This window comes from Lygodium microphyllum, chromosome 7, assembly GCF_053477565.2.
Source record: "Lygodium microphyllum isolate KBCC chromosome 7, Lygodium_microphyllum_v1.1.10, whole genome shotgun sequence".
Taxonomy (NCBI): Eukaryota; Viridiplantae; Streptophyta; class Polypodiopsida; order Schizaeales; family Lygodiaceae; genus Lygodium; species Lygodium microphyllum.
Window position 1 is genome coordinate 132,274,482 of NC_141141.1, and position 15,404 is coordinate 132,289,885.

The following is a 15,404-nucleotide window of genomic DNA, read 5'->3' on the forward strand; positions in this document are numbered from 1 at the left end:
GCGCGCGCACACGCATGCACACACGCAGATGTGACGATCGATCATGTGGCTATTTGATCAAGCAATTTGTTAAATGAGAGAGAGAGAGAGAGAGAGAGAGAGAGAGAGAGAGAGAGAGAGAGAGAGAGAGATGTGACGGACCTACACATCATTTCTATCATGTGGCTATTTGATCCAACAAATTGTTCAATTTGAAAAAAAAAAACCTTGAAATAGTATAGAGAAGCTTTTCTTACCTCAAAATTTGAAGACATCTTAGTCATAGTATGTCAAGAGAAACTCACAAAACCTTAGAAAAAACTTGGGAATTGTTAAGATTGAGAGTTTTTTGCAATTGTCTTAAAAACGTTTTTCGTGAACATTGATGTGGTGCTATGTGTTATAATATAAATTAGTGTGTAAAAGACTACCCTTGAATGCTTGCCCTCACCCATTTGGAATTTGCTTGCCCAATTTAAAAAAAAAAACATTAATTGTCATTTTCAGACTACCCACATTATAAACATGTGAACCTATTATTACCATTGCACCAATCAATGTAGTAGTATGAATATGGCAAACAATACATGGCCTAGTGGAGGTTGCTTGCGTGTAAGCACCATTAAGTAGGCGCTAGATGTGTATGGGCTCTTGTTTTTCCCTATGTAAGCATTGCCAACAAGTAAGTGTCAATGTGTGATTTCGTTTGGATGTAGAGGGTTCTCTTTTGGGATCATAGGAATTAGGAGCAAATATAAGGAGTGAACTTATTAAATTGCAAGGAGCTTTACCCTTGAGAGCTAATTTAGGAGGCACTACCATTCAAGGTTAAATAATGTTGGGATACATTTGTAAAACAAGTAAAGTTAGTGAAAGATATATACTACTGTAAGAAACACAACCAAGTCATATTTTTGTTTACTATCATATTTGCAGTTATTACTAATGTAAGATATCTCTTTGCATCTAAGGGCTAAGCAGATTGAGTGTGGAGAGTAACACTCTGCAGTATCGTTAAAAAACTTGGATGCAAATATATATTTTAATATTACTGTAGATATGCAACCTGAGGGTACGTACTCAAGTATGAGATAAACTCAACCCACACTCAAACCACTGAGCCACGACCCCAAAAAAACTTGTTTGTATCGGCTCTCGAGAATGTTTTGAGTGAGCATCGAACACACCGACGACAACAACGAAGCTGTATGGCAAAGAAACACTTGTGTGCCTCGTTGTGCATCGATGATCCCAAACATTATTGTTTCCATTCTATTATTTCCTGTGTATGAAGGTGTCGCCTTTTGCACTTTTCCCCAAGTGTTTATTAAAAAAATCGTGATTTGTGAACGTTCAAGTAAAAGGTTATGACTGAATAAGGAAAACGTAGCCGAGAAAAGGAAAATTACGGTCTTCTGGGCAGCTTTCCGTGACGGATTAACCCTCGTTAACCATGGTTGGAAATTAACCCTGGTTTCCTTAGAAGTGATCACCAGCAGATGAACTTCTTTCATCATCCTGATTCCTCATCGTCTCAACTGCCTCTTTCTTCGAGGTTCCATTGGTTTCCTGGCTATGGCGCACCATCTCCTAGGCGCTGCGGACGCATCCTACTACTGATCGAACGCAGCCTTTCAGTGCAGGTTTTGTCAGATATTCACACTCTAGCAAAAAGCGTCGAGGTTAGGGTTTGATAGAGAGAGAGAGAGAGAGAGAGAGAGAGTGGCCTGCATCAGTCGCTTCTATCACGTGGCTGTGTGATCATGATGATGCAGAGGAGATTGATTTGAAAGAGCTTGAAGTTTTGCTATTGCTCATCAGAAGAGCTTGAAAATTTGACCTGTCGGATCAGCGATGGCTGCCGTTCGCACACGATGTTGCCCTAATCTTTAGAGCCAGGGTTACTGCCTTTACCATACGAAGTGGGTGGTGATCATACCACACGCGTAACGGCTTTAGCAGAACAGGATTTCAGCATAAGCGAAGCCATTCTTTTCCGTAAGCTCTTACTTTTAATAGTGTGCCTGCATACAGTCCCAGCCTTTTTCTCTTTTTCATCTTTTGCAGGGCCGTCGTATAGGCCTTCTTACTTCGACCAGGCCTCCAACTTTCTTCTTTTTTGTATCTCTTGCTTCCCTTGCACGCCCGGGCACTTCCCTCCTTTCCCTATTTTGGTGTTGCCTTGGAAGATATGGAAAACATCTCAATCTTGGCACTGAGGAGAAGGCAAAGCCACTGCAGAACCCTGGCCAAGTCCATTTTTTGTCAGTCTCTCCTTATCGGACTTACTTCTCTAATATTGCATCAGTTTGCTGTCCAAGAAATGATTGTCCAGTGTGTGATTCTCTTCTACAGAGCATTCCCTAATCGAACCATTGGACCTTGATTGAAAATTTATGAGCAATGGTACAGTTTGTCTGGTAATCCCAGAGCACAAGGGCCATCAGCATGGCTAGCAATTGTATCAGTATTTATGAGCAATGGTGCAGTTTGAATGACAATCTATGAGAATATAAGGGGCTGCCGGCATGGGCAACAAGTTCACCAGGCGACGTCTCATTGTGGATGAAAGGTACACAAGGCCACAGGGTTTGTATCAACATAGGGATATCGACCATCGGAAATTACGACGACTCATTCTCAATGGCCAGTTGGGTCCCTGCTTTCCAGGTGTCGAAGATCCTGCAGCTGAGCTTGATGAGTGCCCAATCTGCTTCTTGGTAATGCACTTCTGGTACTTCCTCATTCTGCTTTTATCTGCAAGCAGTCAATAAAGAGATGTAATTATATTGCTAGGATCTAGTTACTATTTTGTGTTTTAAAAAACTTTTGTCAAGTACCTCCCACGATGCTGAGCAAGATTTGTACATTTGCGTGCCTTTGTGAAAGGTCAGTGCTTGAGTTTGTGCTTTTAAATTTTGCTTCTAGGTACTCATTCAGATCTCTCATGGAATGGGTTTGCATTCTGATGCTTGGTCCAAAAGTTAGAAAAATGCCCTGCTTTTTGTACCTTAGATTGTGAGTCGATCCTGATTCCCTTGTGGACACAAATTTTTGCTAAGACATTGGCATTGTTTTTGGTGCAGTTCTATCCAAGTTTGAATAGGTCCAAATGTTGCACCAAAGGCATATGTACAGGTATGGCTTTCATCTGAGTTTCTTTTCCTACGTTGCAGGATATGATACTGTTCATATATAGCTTGTCCTTTGGTGTTTCATCCTGCCCATCTTCCTGATATGCACACAATGATACGTTGTGTACATTAAAAGAGACCGGTGCCGAATTTTTCTCACTTTGTCTGTTTGACATCCCGCAGAGTGCTATTTGCAGATCAAGACATCAAACTCTGCACGATCAACTCAGTATCCTTTTCTTTCTGGTGGCATACTGAAGATATATTTGCTGAGGATGAGTCTCAAGGTTTTCTCATTGAGTGGTGGGTTTTTGTGTCTGCTCATGATCTGTGATGCCCTAACCAATTTAGATGCCCATTTTGCAAGACCGCAAATTATGCAGTGGAGTATCGAGGAGCGAAGACAGTTGAAGAGAAGGGTGTTGAGCAAGCAGTGAGTTGAAGAAAGCATAATAACTTCTTGTACTATAGCTTTTCACATGAGTAGGTTAATACGACTTTCTTACAGGAAGAGCAAAAAGTGATTGAAGCTAAAATACGAATCCGTCAGAAGGAGCTCCTTGATGAGGAACAACGTCTGCTGAGAAGAGAGGAAGATGTGCGGGAAGGTAGGCTGCCTGCTGTTACAGAGCTTCTGAGGCGCAACTTCTCAAATTTGCATGGTTTCACTGTCCCTTCCGAAAATTCGGAAACTGTTCCAAGTAGAGAGCAGGATACAGATACCTTTGTTGGGGCTGTTTCAAACAACTCAAACAATGCACACCAGGACTTCTCTGAGAATGCAATTGTGGCAGCAACTGCAGCAGGTCTTCCTGTTGCTGACAGTGGACCTACTCCTGTAGTTGAAACTGTGATGCATTATAATACTTCTCGGTTGCTTGGATCACATGCTCGATTGAACAGGTCTGTTTTTTTCTACATTATGAATACCATTTAATTCTGTGATTTTTAAGATCCAGTAAAGTTTTCTATATTTACCTTATGATCTATTGCTACTGTAGAAGCTCTCCCAAATAACTATGCTTGATATTGTCACCATAATTACTATTTTCTACAGAGAAGATGACTTTGATCTTGACTTGGAGGATATAATGCTTATGGAGGCCATCTGGCGGTCTATCCAGGTAAGTCCTGAAATGTTTGTTCATGATACTTTCTTTTCCACAGGTTGCCCTTGAAGATGTAAGCTTCTATTTATTTACTGTATTTTGTATGGAACTTGTTTCTTGCCATTTCTTAACTTGTAAGAAACTGTTTTGTATGTATGAAACTCATATGAAACTTCCCTTTCTGGAAACTCCTGGTTTCTGCACATGAAGAATCTTGAAACCTTCTACTTGCCACATGGAGGAAGGGCGCTACACACTTGCTTCACTCATGTGTGAACAAGTTTCCAATCTTACTTGCCGTTGGACTTAGGGATAGTAAGTTTGTTCATATCGCCTCTTGTTCCTTCTTGAGGAGGGAGATTTGGAGACCCTAAACTTGTAGAGTCCCACACGTTAGTTTGTGAAAAATGGTTTCCTATTTATGAAACCCGTTCCTATGTATGGTGTCCTATGTAAAAAATGGTTTCCTATGCAAACTGTGCTAAATGGCTTCTTGTTATTGGATGCCTTTCAGCTGGTGCTCACGCCAGTACCAAGGTGTTGAAGACTTTGTCTGCCTAGTTTGGGACCATCAAATGCCTGAGAGGATCCAACCTGCACTCCTCACTTCTCCCCATGTTAATGACCTCTCCTTGTAGCTCACTTTGGAAAAATTCAGTGTCCGCATAGTTTTGGACCATCGAATGCTCAAGAGGATCCAACCTGCGCCCTTCACTTTTCCCCATGTCAACGAACTCTCCACATAGGTCAGTTTGGAAGAATTTAGCTGGTCAATTGGGAAGAATTCAATTGGCTTAGATGAGTAAGTTGGCAAAGTGATACTGTCTCCAAGCATGTCACCTCAATTGCTGCAGTATAGCAAGCTCTTCAGACAAACTCTCCTGGAACACCATAGAGACAGTGAACAGCCTCAACAACGGTGCTGGGATGTAGGAATGGTGTTCTTGGCCAAACTGGGGCTGGAGATGCGTCCTTGCTGGGTGGAACTTTCCCTGTCCTGTCCTTGACTGCTTGGCAAGTGGATGTTAGGAAACGTGTTCCGGAATGCCACTTGTTGGGGATGCCAAGGGGAACACAAGGAATGCTTTGACCTGCCTGTGCGTTGAGTTCACCATTCTCCTGCCTGTTGTGCTTGCCTGTTCTTTGCGTTCCTTGTAGCAGTCCAATGTTTGCACTCTTGCTTCTCTCTTAGCTCTGTCCTCTTTTGTCTTGGCCCTCTTTCAGCTCTCTCTCCTATCTGATCTTTGCCCTCTTCTCTCAGCTCTACATTTTCAGAACTTCCCCCTTCAGCCAGCGGTTTCTCAGCCTGTTTCAACTTCGACCCCTGTAGTGACATGATATCATCTTCCTGCTCTGTGCATTGTGTTGGCAGTTAAGAAAGGTCAGATGATTGGTCATGGTGGGACGAGGTAAATGCTGACTGGTAGTCAAGTTGTGGAACGTCTCGCCCATGGACTGCAGTGTTGGTGCATTCTAGCTCCACTGTTATTTTGTTTTTTTTTGTTGCTGAATTTGTGTGTTTAAGATTAATTGCTTGTAAAGTAAACATTCAGTGCCTTTGATTCACCAAAGGCTGGTTTCTTGCCTCCTTCCTTTCTCACAGGTTGTGGTCTTTCAGCAGTGTTCCAGGCTGCCAAAAGCTTATTTGTATCAGCTCTCAGAAATGTCTTCTGTGAACATTGAAAACACAGACAACAACAAAACTGTATGGCAAAAAAAAAACTTTTGCCTCTCTGCATTGATGATCTCAAAACATTATTATTTACTGATTGTATTATTTTGTTTGTGTCAAGGTGTTGCCGAGTTCTGCACCTTTCCCAGAGTTAAAAGAAATTCTGATTGTTAAGTAAAATATTCTTGCTGAATAAGGAAAAATAGCAGAAGGAAGGAAATTTTGGTTTTTAAGGTGCTTTCTGTGAGGGAACCAGGGTCCGGATGGTGGTTGGAAATTAACCCTGGTTGAATTAGAAGTGATCAACAGCAGATGAAGTGCCTTTCTCATGGTGAGAGAGAGGTATCCAATGCGAGAGCTTCATGAAGAGGCTGAGTCGTTGTGATAGAAGTGAAGAGTAGATAGGCATAAAGACAAAGGTAGGGAAGGGAAAGAATTTGGTAAAGAAAGAGATGGAGATAGAGCTAGAGGGTAGGGGATGAGTAAAGAGAGGTAGAGGTAGATGAAGATGAAGAAGAAGAGGAAGAGAAATGGCTTGAAGGCTGCAGTGATAGGTAGAGGTGCGAACTTTAGAGCTTGAAGTGTGACAGATGAGTTGAGGAGTTTTCTTTAAAAAGAGACCAGGCAGCCCACAAATCAGAACATGAAAAAGAGATGTCAGAACACATTCACAAAACAGCCAAAAACAGGCATAAACACACCTTTTTCAAGCTCCAATATTCAGATTAACAAACATTTTTTTCCCTGGTCCAAAATTTATGAACCCTATATAGATTATACAGGTCCAACTGTTTTGGACAGATTGTATGGATCCGTTTACACATGGAAAATCTTAGAGACACAGAATGGCTTGAATGAGGAATGGTGCGTCCTTGCTGGTTGGGATGTTCCCTGTCCTGTCCTTGGCAAGGGGATGTTAGGGAACACGTTCTGGAATGCCACTTACCTGTCAGGGATGCCAAAGGGAGCACAAGGAATGTTTTGACCTGCTGGCTCCTTGAGTTTACCCCTGCCTGTTGTACTTGCCTGTCCTTGTTCCTTGCAGCAGTCCAATTTTGCACTCTTCTCAGCTTTTCTGTCCTCTTCTCTCTCACCTCTTTGTTCTCACTTATCTTGGCCCTCCTTGCAGCTATCTCTTCTCTCCGATCTCTGCCATCTTCTCTCAGCTCTACACTTTCAGAACTTTCCCCTTTAGCCAGCTTTTTCTCAGCTTGTTTCAACGTTGACCCCTTCTGTGACATGGCATCATCTTCCTGTTCTCTGTGTCGTACTGGTGGTTGAGAAAGGTCAGATGGTGGGTCATGGTGGGATGAGTTAAATGCTGACTGCCCATGAAGTGGCAGAGGATCACACTCGTGGACTGTGGCATAGGAGCATTCTAGCTCCACTGCTGTTTTGTTTTGTCTGTTGCTGAAATTGTGTTAAAGATTTGGTGCTTGTAAAGTAGGAGTTCAGTGCCCTTTGATTATGCCTCCGTCGTCTCTCACAGCTTGAGGTCTTTCAGAGTGTTCCTGATTGCATAGTAATTTGCTACCACACCAGAGCTGGCTGGACGCACTAACAAAAAAGTCATATGTAAACATGGCCTTCAAATTGCATGTGATATTGAATTATCCATCAAAGGGCAGCTTTATCAGGGCTCCAAGTGGACAGTCCCTAATAACACTGCAGCATATGTTTTGCTGTGGAGAAGAGATGCATTTTGGCTGTCATAGTTCAGTTTTCAATTAAGTTACATGCTTGCCTGGGCGTCTCTAAAATGAAATGCTGTATTCGTAAAAGTGGCCAATGATACTGTTGTGGTTGTCCAAAGAAGGGACTGTGATACTACATTTTGGATTGGTGAGGTATAACTTCTGGTATGAAAGTTCCCTCTGTTGCCCCTTCTAGCATTGTTTCAGGGACCACCTCACTGACTGGTACTACCTCCTCCTCAAGCCTCAATTCCGATCATAATAAAATGGATATAAGAACAGCTATCAGTTGTGCAGTGGTGGGGTTAGTCGACCAGGCAAACTTCATAGAGAGGCTCTACAGGTCTATCTTTTGTCTTGGAAGAGAAAAATCCTTTTTTATTTTTGTATTGATGTGGGATAAAATGTCTTGCATGGATATGGGGTGTTGTAATTTGGTTTCCATTGAAGTGATAAATCTATTGATTCTTCAGTTGTGGGCTTACCTTGATATGAGTGTAGCTGCTAGCAACATGGTGCACTAATATTTGTAGATTTATGTAAGGCTGATTTAATCTTGTAAAGAGTGATTAATCTTGACAATAATGTAGTGGCATAATAGTATGGTTGACTGAACCCTGCTTCTATGTGATTGCTCTTTTCACAGGAGCAAGGTCAATCTCGTCAAGATTCCCCAAGTGCAAACACAGTTCTGGGAATGTTTCAATCTGCTGGAAATCAGATGGATCAGGGTTCTATGACTGAGACAGATTGTGCTGCTAGTCAAGCACATGTGTTATCTACAGCAAGAGGTGTGGCCAGAAGGAACTCAATGACAGGTGGCCTAGCTGGAGCAATTGCTGCACTGGCAGAGCAGCAGGTTATTGGTGTTGACGGCATTGTGGGTCGCCAAACAAGCCAGCAATCTCCTCAGAATGATACTCCACATGAGGATAGCAATGGAGACTTGCTGAGTGAGAACAGCAACCCTAGAATATTACATGGGTTAGGTGATCACCAAGTGATAGATGACAGAGCTGGTGCATTCTTGTCTACAGTTTCAATGCCCCAAACACAGGAAGGAGCAAACGAAGACATGGAAAGGGAAGAGCAACATGCAAAAGCAGAGATGCGAGAAGTAACATGCCAAGATCAGGATGTCAGGCAAGAGTTGAATAATTGGATAGAGGTTTCAATAGAAAGTGGAAGAGCTATTCCTCCCCTCACAAGAGGGGAGAGTCGGGGATCCATATCTGATTGGGTGCTTGATCAAAGCTCAGAAGTTGTAGAGGTGGGCACAAGCTTTTCTAGCAGTGTACCATCTACCTCTGAGCTGCCCTGGGAAGCTCCAGATGTGGGTGCACATCAAAATCCGGGATGTGCTGCTGAGCCACCTGTAATAGCCCCTTCTGCCCCTATGCTCCCAGATAGTTTTGAGGAACAAATTATGTTGGCTATGGCCCTATCTCTGGCTGAGGCACAAGCACAGGCTCGACGAAGTTGAGTTTGTTCCTTCAGATGTGCGATTGGCAAAAGTTTGTAACAAAAACTTCTGTTGTGGAGTTTACAAAAAAATGGCTGAAGCTTTCCAAACTGATGGATACTTCTGGCAGGCATCCTTGAGATCAGAATACTTCACTCATGTCAAACTTAACAGGGTCTGAACTTCTTGATTGAGCCCAATCTTACAGTGGGTGCCAGAAAAGGTCAAATACCAATGTATTGTCTCAGTTGCGGAGATTCAAGTCAATGGTAGCTCCACAATGAATAGGTGCTGGTGCTGTCGATGAGCTTGGAGATGCTTGGTATGTGAGCATCTTAGATACAAAGTATTCACAGAAGGATCCCTTTTATGGTCGAGTTAGATTTTCTCTCTCTAGCCATAGAGTGGTGGAGGTGGTCATGAGAAGTCTGGCTTCGGCTCATGGAATATACAAATTAGCCCATTCAGAGGTTCATTTGATGTGTATAGATAATCTAGATGTTTCTTATCTCTAAAAACAGTAGATACTATTTCTCTTATGGCAAACATTCACCCTTCGTGTGGATTTATAATTTGGCCTTGTGTTTGTATGAATATTATTTAGTTGATTTTCTGTAAGATGGGACTTACAGATGTTTGTATATTCTCAGCTCAGTCTTTTATCTGAGATTGATGGTTGATTATGTTGTGGGGTATAGGCAACAATCTACATACACAGAATGATCAGGTAACTTTTTTCAGCTTATTGTTCAGCATAGATGACTTTAGACTCAATGGCACCCGCTGGATGGCAGTGATGAGCTTTTGGTGGCATTTCTTATCCTCATGTGGACATCCTGAATGGATGTAATCTGTTTCAGTAAATTAATATGATATTTCTCTCTTGAAGGTTCAAGAGTAACATGGAGGAACTAAAATATGATTTACCACAATGTGTTATCATAATGTTCATAATTTTACATGTTTTGAATCCTTATATTGAAATGGTTTTTATGGCTTTGTGTCACATCCTTTCATAATTTTGGTTTGTGTTACATATTTGAAAGGATATGTAAGGGAGAGGTCGAGGAAAAGAGGCCATGGTATTGATCCTCTTCATCTTTGTGCATTTTTAAAGTTTCAGATTCGTGTAGTGTAACATACTTAGCTGCTTTCATTGTATCCAATGGCAAGTATAGTTTCAAAAGTGACATTGCCGTTGTTAAAAGTAATTGGTTCGCCAAACTGTTTATCTAGCTTGGGATCTTATGGTGTTAATGTGGTCAAGGTTGGAATGAAAGGTGGTTCTATCTTTGGTGTTTTCAAAGACGAATGCACTGTTTTGGATGTTGCAAGCATTGTGGTGGGGGAGTAAGGCCAAGGGTATGTAATGTTTTAAGATTGCTAGTATCCACATGGTGGTAGACCAAGGCCAGTCGACATGGATACATTATACAAAGGAACGCTCAAAAAAGTTTGGAACTAGTTGTTCCAATTTTTTAGCACTACGAACTTTGGAGATGTTGTACAAAAGAAAAATCAGATTATATCATACAAGGTGCAGTGGGCTCCTAAGAGCACCAATGCAAGCCAATTATGAAAAATTTGAGTTTTCTTTAGCACTAAACATGCATATGATAAGTTCCTACAATTCCCATTCAAACAAATTTGGGAAGTTGGTGAAAGCATGAAATGTTCAATGACAAATTTTTGGTGGTGTATTATTAGACGATGGATAGTCATAGCATAGTCTTATGCAAAGGGGGTTGCAAAAGAGAGAGAGAGAGAGAGAGGGGGGGCGGGGGGGGGAGTGTGTATATGTGCGTGCGAGTGTGTTTGTGCTTTGGATACACTATTATTGATCATTCACTTGGGTAGTTTGGATACACTTCTTTGGTGCTTCCATTTGATCAAGTGGATTCGTAGATAATTTCTATCATCTTGAAGACAATTATTGAGGCACAAAGACACCCTTTTAGTCTTGGATGATTTCTCTTATTTTGAATGCAAAATTATTTAGGAGCGATCTATATTAAGAGATTTAGACATTGGAAGATTTATATTAAGGATCTTTTGTAAGCTAGTTTCAACACATTATGTAAAGGCCACTCTATTGATGATATTGGGCGGGGGTGGGGGGGAGGAGTGTGTATATGTGCGTGCGAGTGTGTTTGCGCTTTGGATACACTATTATTGATCATTCACTTGGGCAGTTTGGATACACTTCTTTGGTGCTTCCATTTGATCAAGTGGATTCGTAGATAATTTCTATCATCTTGAAGACAATTATTGAGGCACAAAGACACCCTTTTAGTCTTGGATGATTTCTCTTATTTTGAATGCAAAATTATTTAGGAGCGATCTATATGAAGAGATTTAGACATTGGAAGATTTATATTAAGGATCTTTTGTAAGCTAGTTTCAACACATTATGTAAAGGCCACTCTATTGATGATCTTGGACTAGTTAATATTTGAAATGCCATTTTTTCATGAGCATTTCCTTCCATGAGTACCATTGGTTTTTTTGGCCATCTTAGTGCCATTTGTACCTTGTTCTCATTTGTTTCCTTGTTTATTTATTGATGATTTGAGACATCTTTAGTATATCTCAACTATGCTTAGCTCATGTTTGTGGTCTACAAAAAAATCTCTAGAAAATCTAAAATGAAGCTAGCAATCTTGTTGGCAAAGGATAAGGTGGAATGAATTGTGTGAGCTCAATGTACTTGTGGCAGAGGTTGTTTGGTGCAAAATGTTAGACTTGATTGAGCTAAGAATTTTAAAAGGACTAGAATATCTATCCAGTATGTTGGGCTCTAATGTGAAGCTTATAGGGAAGAATGTATTGTGTACTTTTCTAAACTAGCCTTAATAAGGCCAAGCTACAATGAAAAGAATATTTTGCCTAGGTCTTGAACAACTTCGAAGCCATGATTTCAAGAGCATCTTTCATTTATAGACACATTGGTTTCCTCCATTAGTGTGTGAGCTAGAATTATTTCAATAATTAGGTACATGTAAATTCCAATTTAGAGAAATTGAAAAGCAATAAAACAACATAGAGCATGTAGCTTGAGACAAATCTAATTATACCTCTTGCATGAATCATGGACCTCACTAGCATTTTGAGCCAAGTTAATCAATTTGCACTTGGGTTTATGAAGAGACAAAGGAAATCTAGACTAAGGTAATCTAAAGCCATCATGGTCAAGCACCTTCCTCTAGTTGATAAATAGCTTGCTTGATCCTTTCCAATGATAATGCTTTTTCCAAGTTTATAACCAAATCACAATGTATGATTTTGCAACAAGATAAAATACTATATGAGGTTTCTTCCCAGAAAGGCTAAGCTAGCAAATAAAGCTATTTGACATGCTAGATCTATGCATTAACCCACTATTGTGAAGGCTTTTATAGAATCGCGTGGAACTACATGAATATCATGAGTCCATCTTTTAGTTAAGGAGAGCAATTTTGTACATCCCTTTATTAGCATTAACTTAAACTTTTGCATCCTTAGCTTCATATGTGCTAATATATATAAATGTGACAATTTGATCCCTTCTACAATTATCCCAATTTCTATACCATGATTTAATTGAAATCTCATCCCTCAACCCATTGTTATGGATGTATTTACAGAATTGCGTGGCATGACATCAGTCATGATTCTGCATCTTTTGATTAAGGAGAGCAGTCAGCAAAGTGCTTAAATTTGTAGATGTGACTATTTGATCGCTTCTACAATTATCCCAACCTCTATACCATTCTTCCATTAGATGATTTTGCACTTTCCTTAAATTTAAATGTTTTAACATCTCTAGATGTAACAATTTGCGCAATGTGCAACTATCATAACGTGCTCAAATGTGTAGATGTAACTATTTGATCAGTTATGCAAGTATCCCAACTTTTATACCATGCTTCGATTAGATGCTTTTGCATCTTTCTTATTTAACATTTGTAGATGTCACAATTGGATCATTGTGCACTTGTCCCAATTTCTATATCATGCTTCAATTGAAAGATTTTCCCTCAACCCATTGTTATAGAGGCATTTGTACAATTGTGTGGAACTACATGAACATTATGTTTCCCCATCTTTTGATTAAGGAGAACAAATTTCTATATCTTTCCATCAACATTCTCCTAACTTTTGCACCTTCTTTAGCTTCAAATGTACTAAAACATGTATTTTATCACCTATGCAATTATACCAACTTCTATACCGTGCTTTGGTTAAACACTTTTGCATGCAATCTAACATTTGTGTAGATGTGACAATTTGATCAATGTGCAACTATCATAGCTTATGTACCCATGCTTCAATTTAAATCTTTTCCCACAACCCATTGTTGTAGATACACTACACGATTGTGTGGAGCTACATGGACACTATGATTCTCCATCTTTTTATTGTTGGAGTCTCTTCCTTCATGCTTCACAAAAAGTTTGTATGCATGCTGTATATGTGTATAGGAAGGCATGCGTTGCATTGCTAGCTTCCCTAACACGTTTTTAAATAGATCAACCTTAAGGGATTTAGTGCAAAGATTCATGTAGATGGTGTAAAAGTTTGGGACTATATTTTGTTGTTTATTATATCATACAGATATTGATGGATCAACTTGCTCTTGTTTAGCATGGAAAACATTATGATCATTAGTATGCCATTGTATGGTTGAAGATATGGATGACCTCAATATAGATACTTTGAAGGTATGCAAGACATGATATGGTGCACATTTCATACAAGAGATGACATCAAGTTCCTCGATTTCTCAAACTCTAAAGCTCCTACACTAATCATTGGATTTTCTTATGTTGAAAGTGTTTTTTTATTAGAGGTGGATTTGGAGCTAAGGGCTTAAGACTTCCCAATTCCCATTATGGTGAAAAATTGTACATGATAATCATTTGAGATAGTCTATTTATAGCTTAAACATAATTTAAATAAAATCTAGATGCAAACCTCTATGGTTAGATGCATGTAAATGATCTAGCTTGGGCCAACACCTAGAGAGTTATATTTGTAATTGATGACTTCTTTGATAGGCGCACATGAGCATTCTAAAGAGTATGTTAATTTGATTGCCATAGTTCCTTATGTATCTTTTAGTTTTGGTGACCTCCAAATGTGCACAAGTTCTTTTGGACTCCATACAACAAGGTGACATATATCACAAGGGCCTACCTAAAGAAAAGGTTCGCCTTCTTATTGTAGGGGCCTACTTGAGGTGATGGTTGAGAGATGTATAGGTCTAAAAGTGTTCTTCAATATTAGAGGTTTTGAGAAGCTTAGTTTAAAATATTTGAATAGAGATTTATCAAATGTATTCACAATCAAGAGGACTAGAAAACTATGAATGTGCATCAACTACTATGTGATGTTTAATTGAAATATTTACAATTCTTGATTGATATTAAAATATGTCATGATGTATAGTTTGCACATGGTTCAACAAGGCTTATTGTCTCAAATTTTGGGATGGCATGAAGGATATGATATCCTTTTTGGCTAAATAGAGACATTTGTTTGGGAGGATGCCAAAGGAACCTTGAGAGCAATAAAATTTTCGATTTGTGAATAGAAAGTTTAATTGTGCCAAACATAAACAAGCAAAGCTCAAACTAACATTAATTTTATATTTATATATATATATATATATATATATATATATATATATATATATATATATATATATATATATATATATATATATATATATATATATATAACTTGGGAGGAAGGGGGGGGGGGGGGGGGGGAGGGAGGATGCCATGTCATGTTTGGGTTGGACATGTGTGGATTAGGATATTTTGAATAATCTTTCATTGGTGATTTGGAAGGAATTAATCAGAGCAACCTAACCTATTCATGTATTGGTCTTCAAGTGTGGGAGCGGTACTTACGAAGCAAACCAATGAAAGAAAGACCTAACATGAGGGATGTGGAAACCCCACCCTTGGGGGGATGTAATACTTGTTGAAAACTAAAAGAGTGTGCTGTGCCAATAAGGCTAAGAGGGAGCCATGGCATGATATGGATGTGCAGAATACCATTCAAAATGTATTGGAGAGAGCTCAACCTATGGAAGGACACTTACTTTGAAGAGGAGGATGAGCTTTGTCAATGGCTCGAAATCACATAGAGGAAAATTAATCGAGCAAACAAGGAAGACCATCAAAGCCTCGAGAAGACCTACAAAGGAATAGATGTGCTATGCAATCTCGAAGAGAAGACTAAAGAGCTAGATGAAGACCTGGAGGTCGATTACCAGTTGATCATGGTGTGAGAGAGAGCCAAGCTATAGCAAGTGAAGATGGCTCAAGACATTGATAAATGGAGCTATAAGGAAAAATCATGCTCAAA

At 39.8% G+C, this 15,404-nt stretch overlaps 1 protein-coding gene across 2 annotated transcripts; it reads left to right on the top strand.

Annotated features, from left to right (window-relative positions):
• The first annotated feature begins 1,484 nt into the window (after nucleotides 1-1,484).
• LOC148033972 (E3 ubiquitin-protein ligase DA2L-like) lies at nucleotides 1,485-9,790 on the top strand. 2 transcript variants are annotated; one of them, XM_087681954.1, is made up of 8 exons: nucleotides 1,485-2,551; nucleotides 2,650-2,699; nucleotides 3,066-3,117; nucleotides 3,297-3,342; nucleotides 3,465-3,546; nucleotides 3,622-4,016; nucleotides 4,171-4,237; nucleotides 8,235-9,790. In XM_087681954.1, the coding sequence occupies exons 1-8, from the start codon at nucleotides 2,545-2,547 to the stop codon at nucleotides 9,069-9,071; spliced, it is 1,536 nt and encodes a 511-aa protein (XP_087538080.1). In that variant the 5' UTR covers nucleotides 1,485-2,544; the 3' UTR covers nucleotides 9,072-9,790. The 2 variants fall into 2 exon arrangements, with proteins under 2 accessions (XP_087538080.1, XP_087538079.1); XM_087681953.1 differs by having other exon boundaries at nucleotides 1,485-2,699.
• Nucleotides 9,791-15,404: the final 5,614 nt, after the last annotated feature.

Coding starts and splice junctions, on each gene's coding strand:
- LOC148033972 (XM_087681953.1), top strand. CDS start 2,508: ATGGGCAACAAGTTCACCAGGCGACGTCTCATTGTGGATGAAAGGTAC. Junction 3,343..3,464: donor AACTCTGCACGATCAACTCA/GTATCCTTTTCT, acceptor TAACCAATTTAG/ATGCCCATTTTGCAAGACCG. Junction 4,017..4,170: donor TCACATGCTCGATTGAACAG/GTCTGTTTTTTT, acceptor TATTTTCTACAG/AGAAGATGACTTTGATCTTG.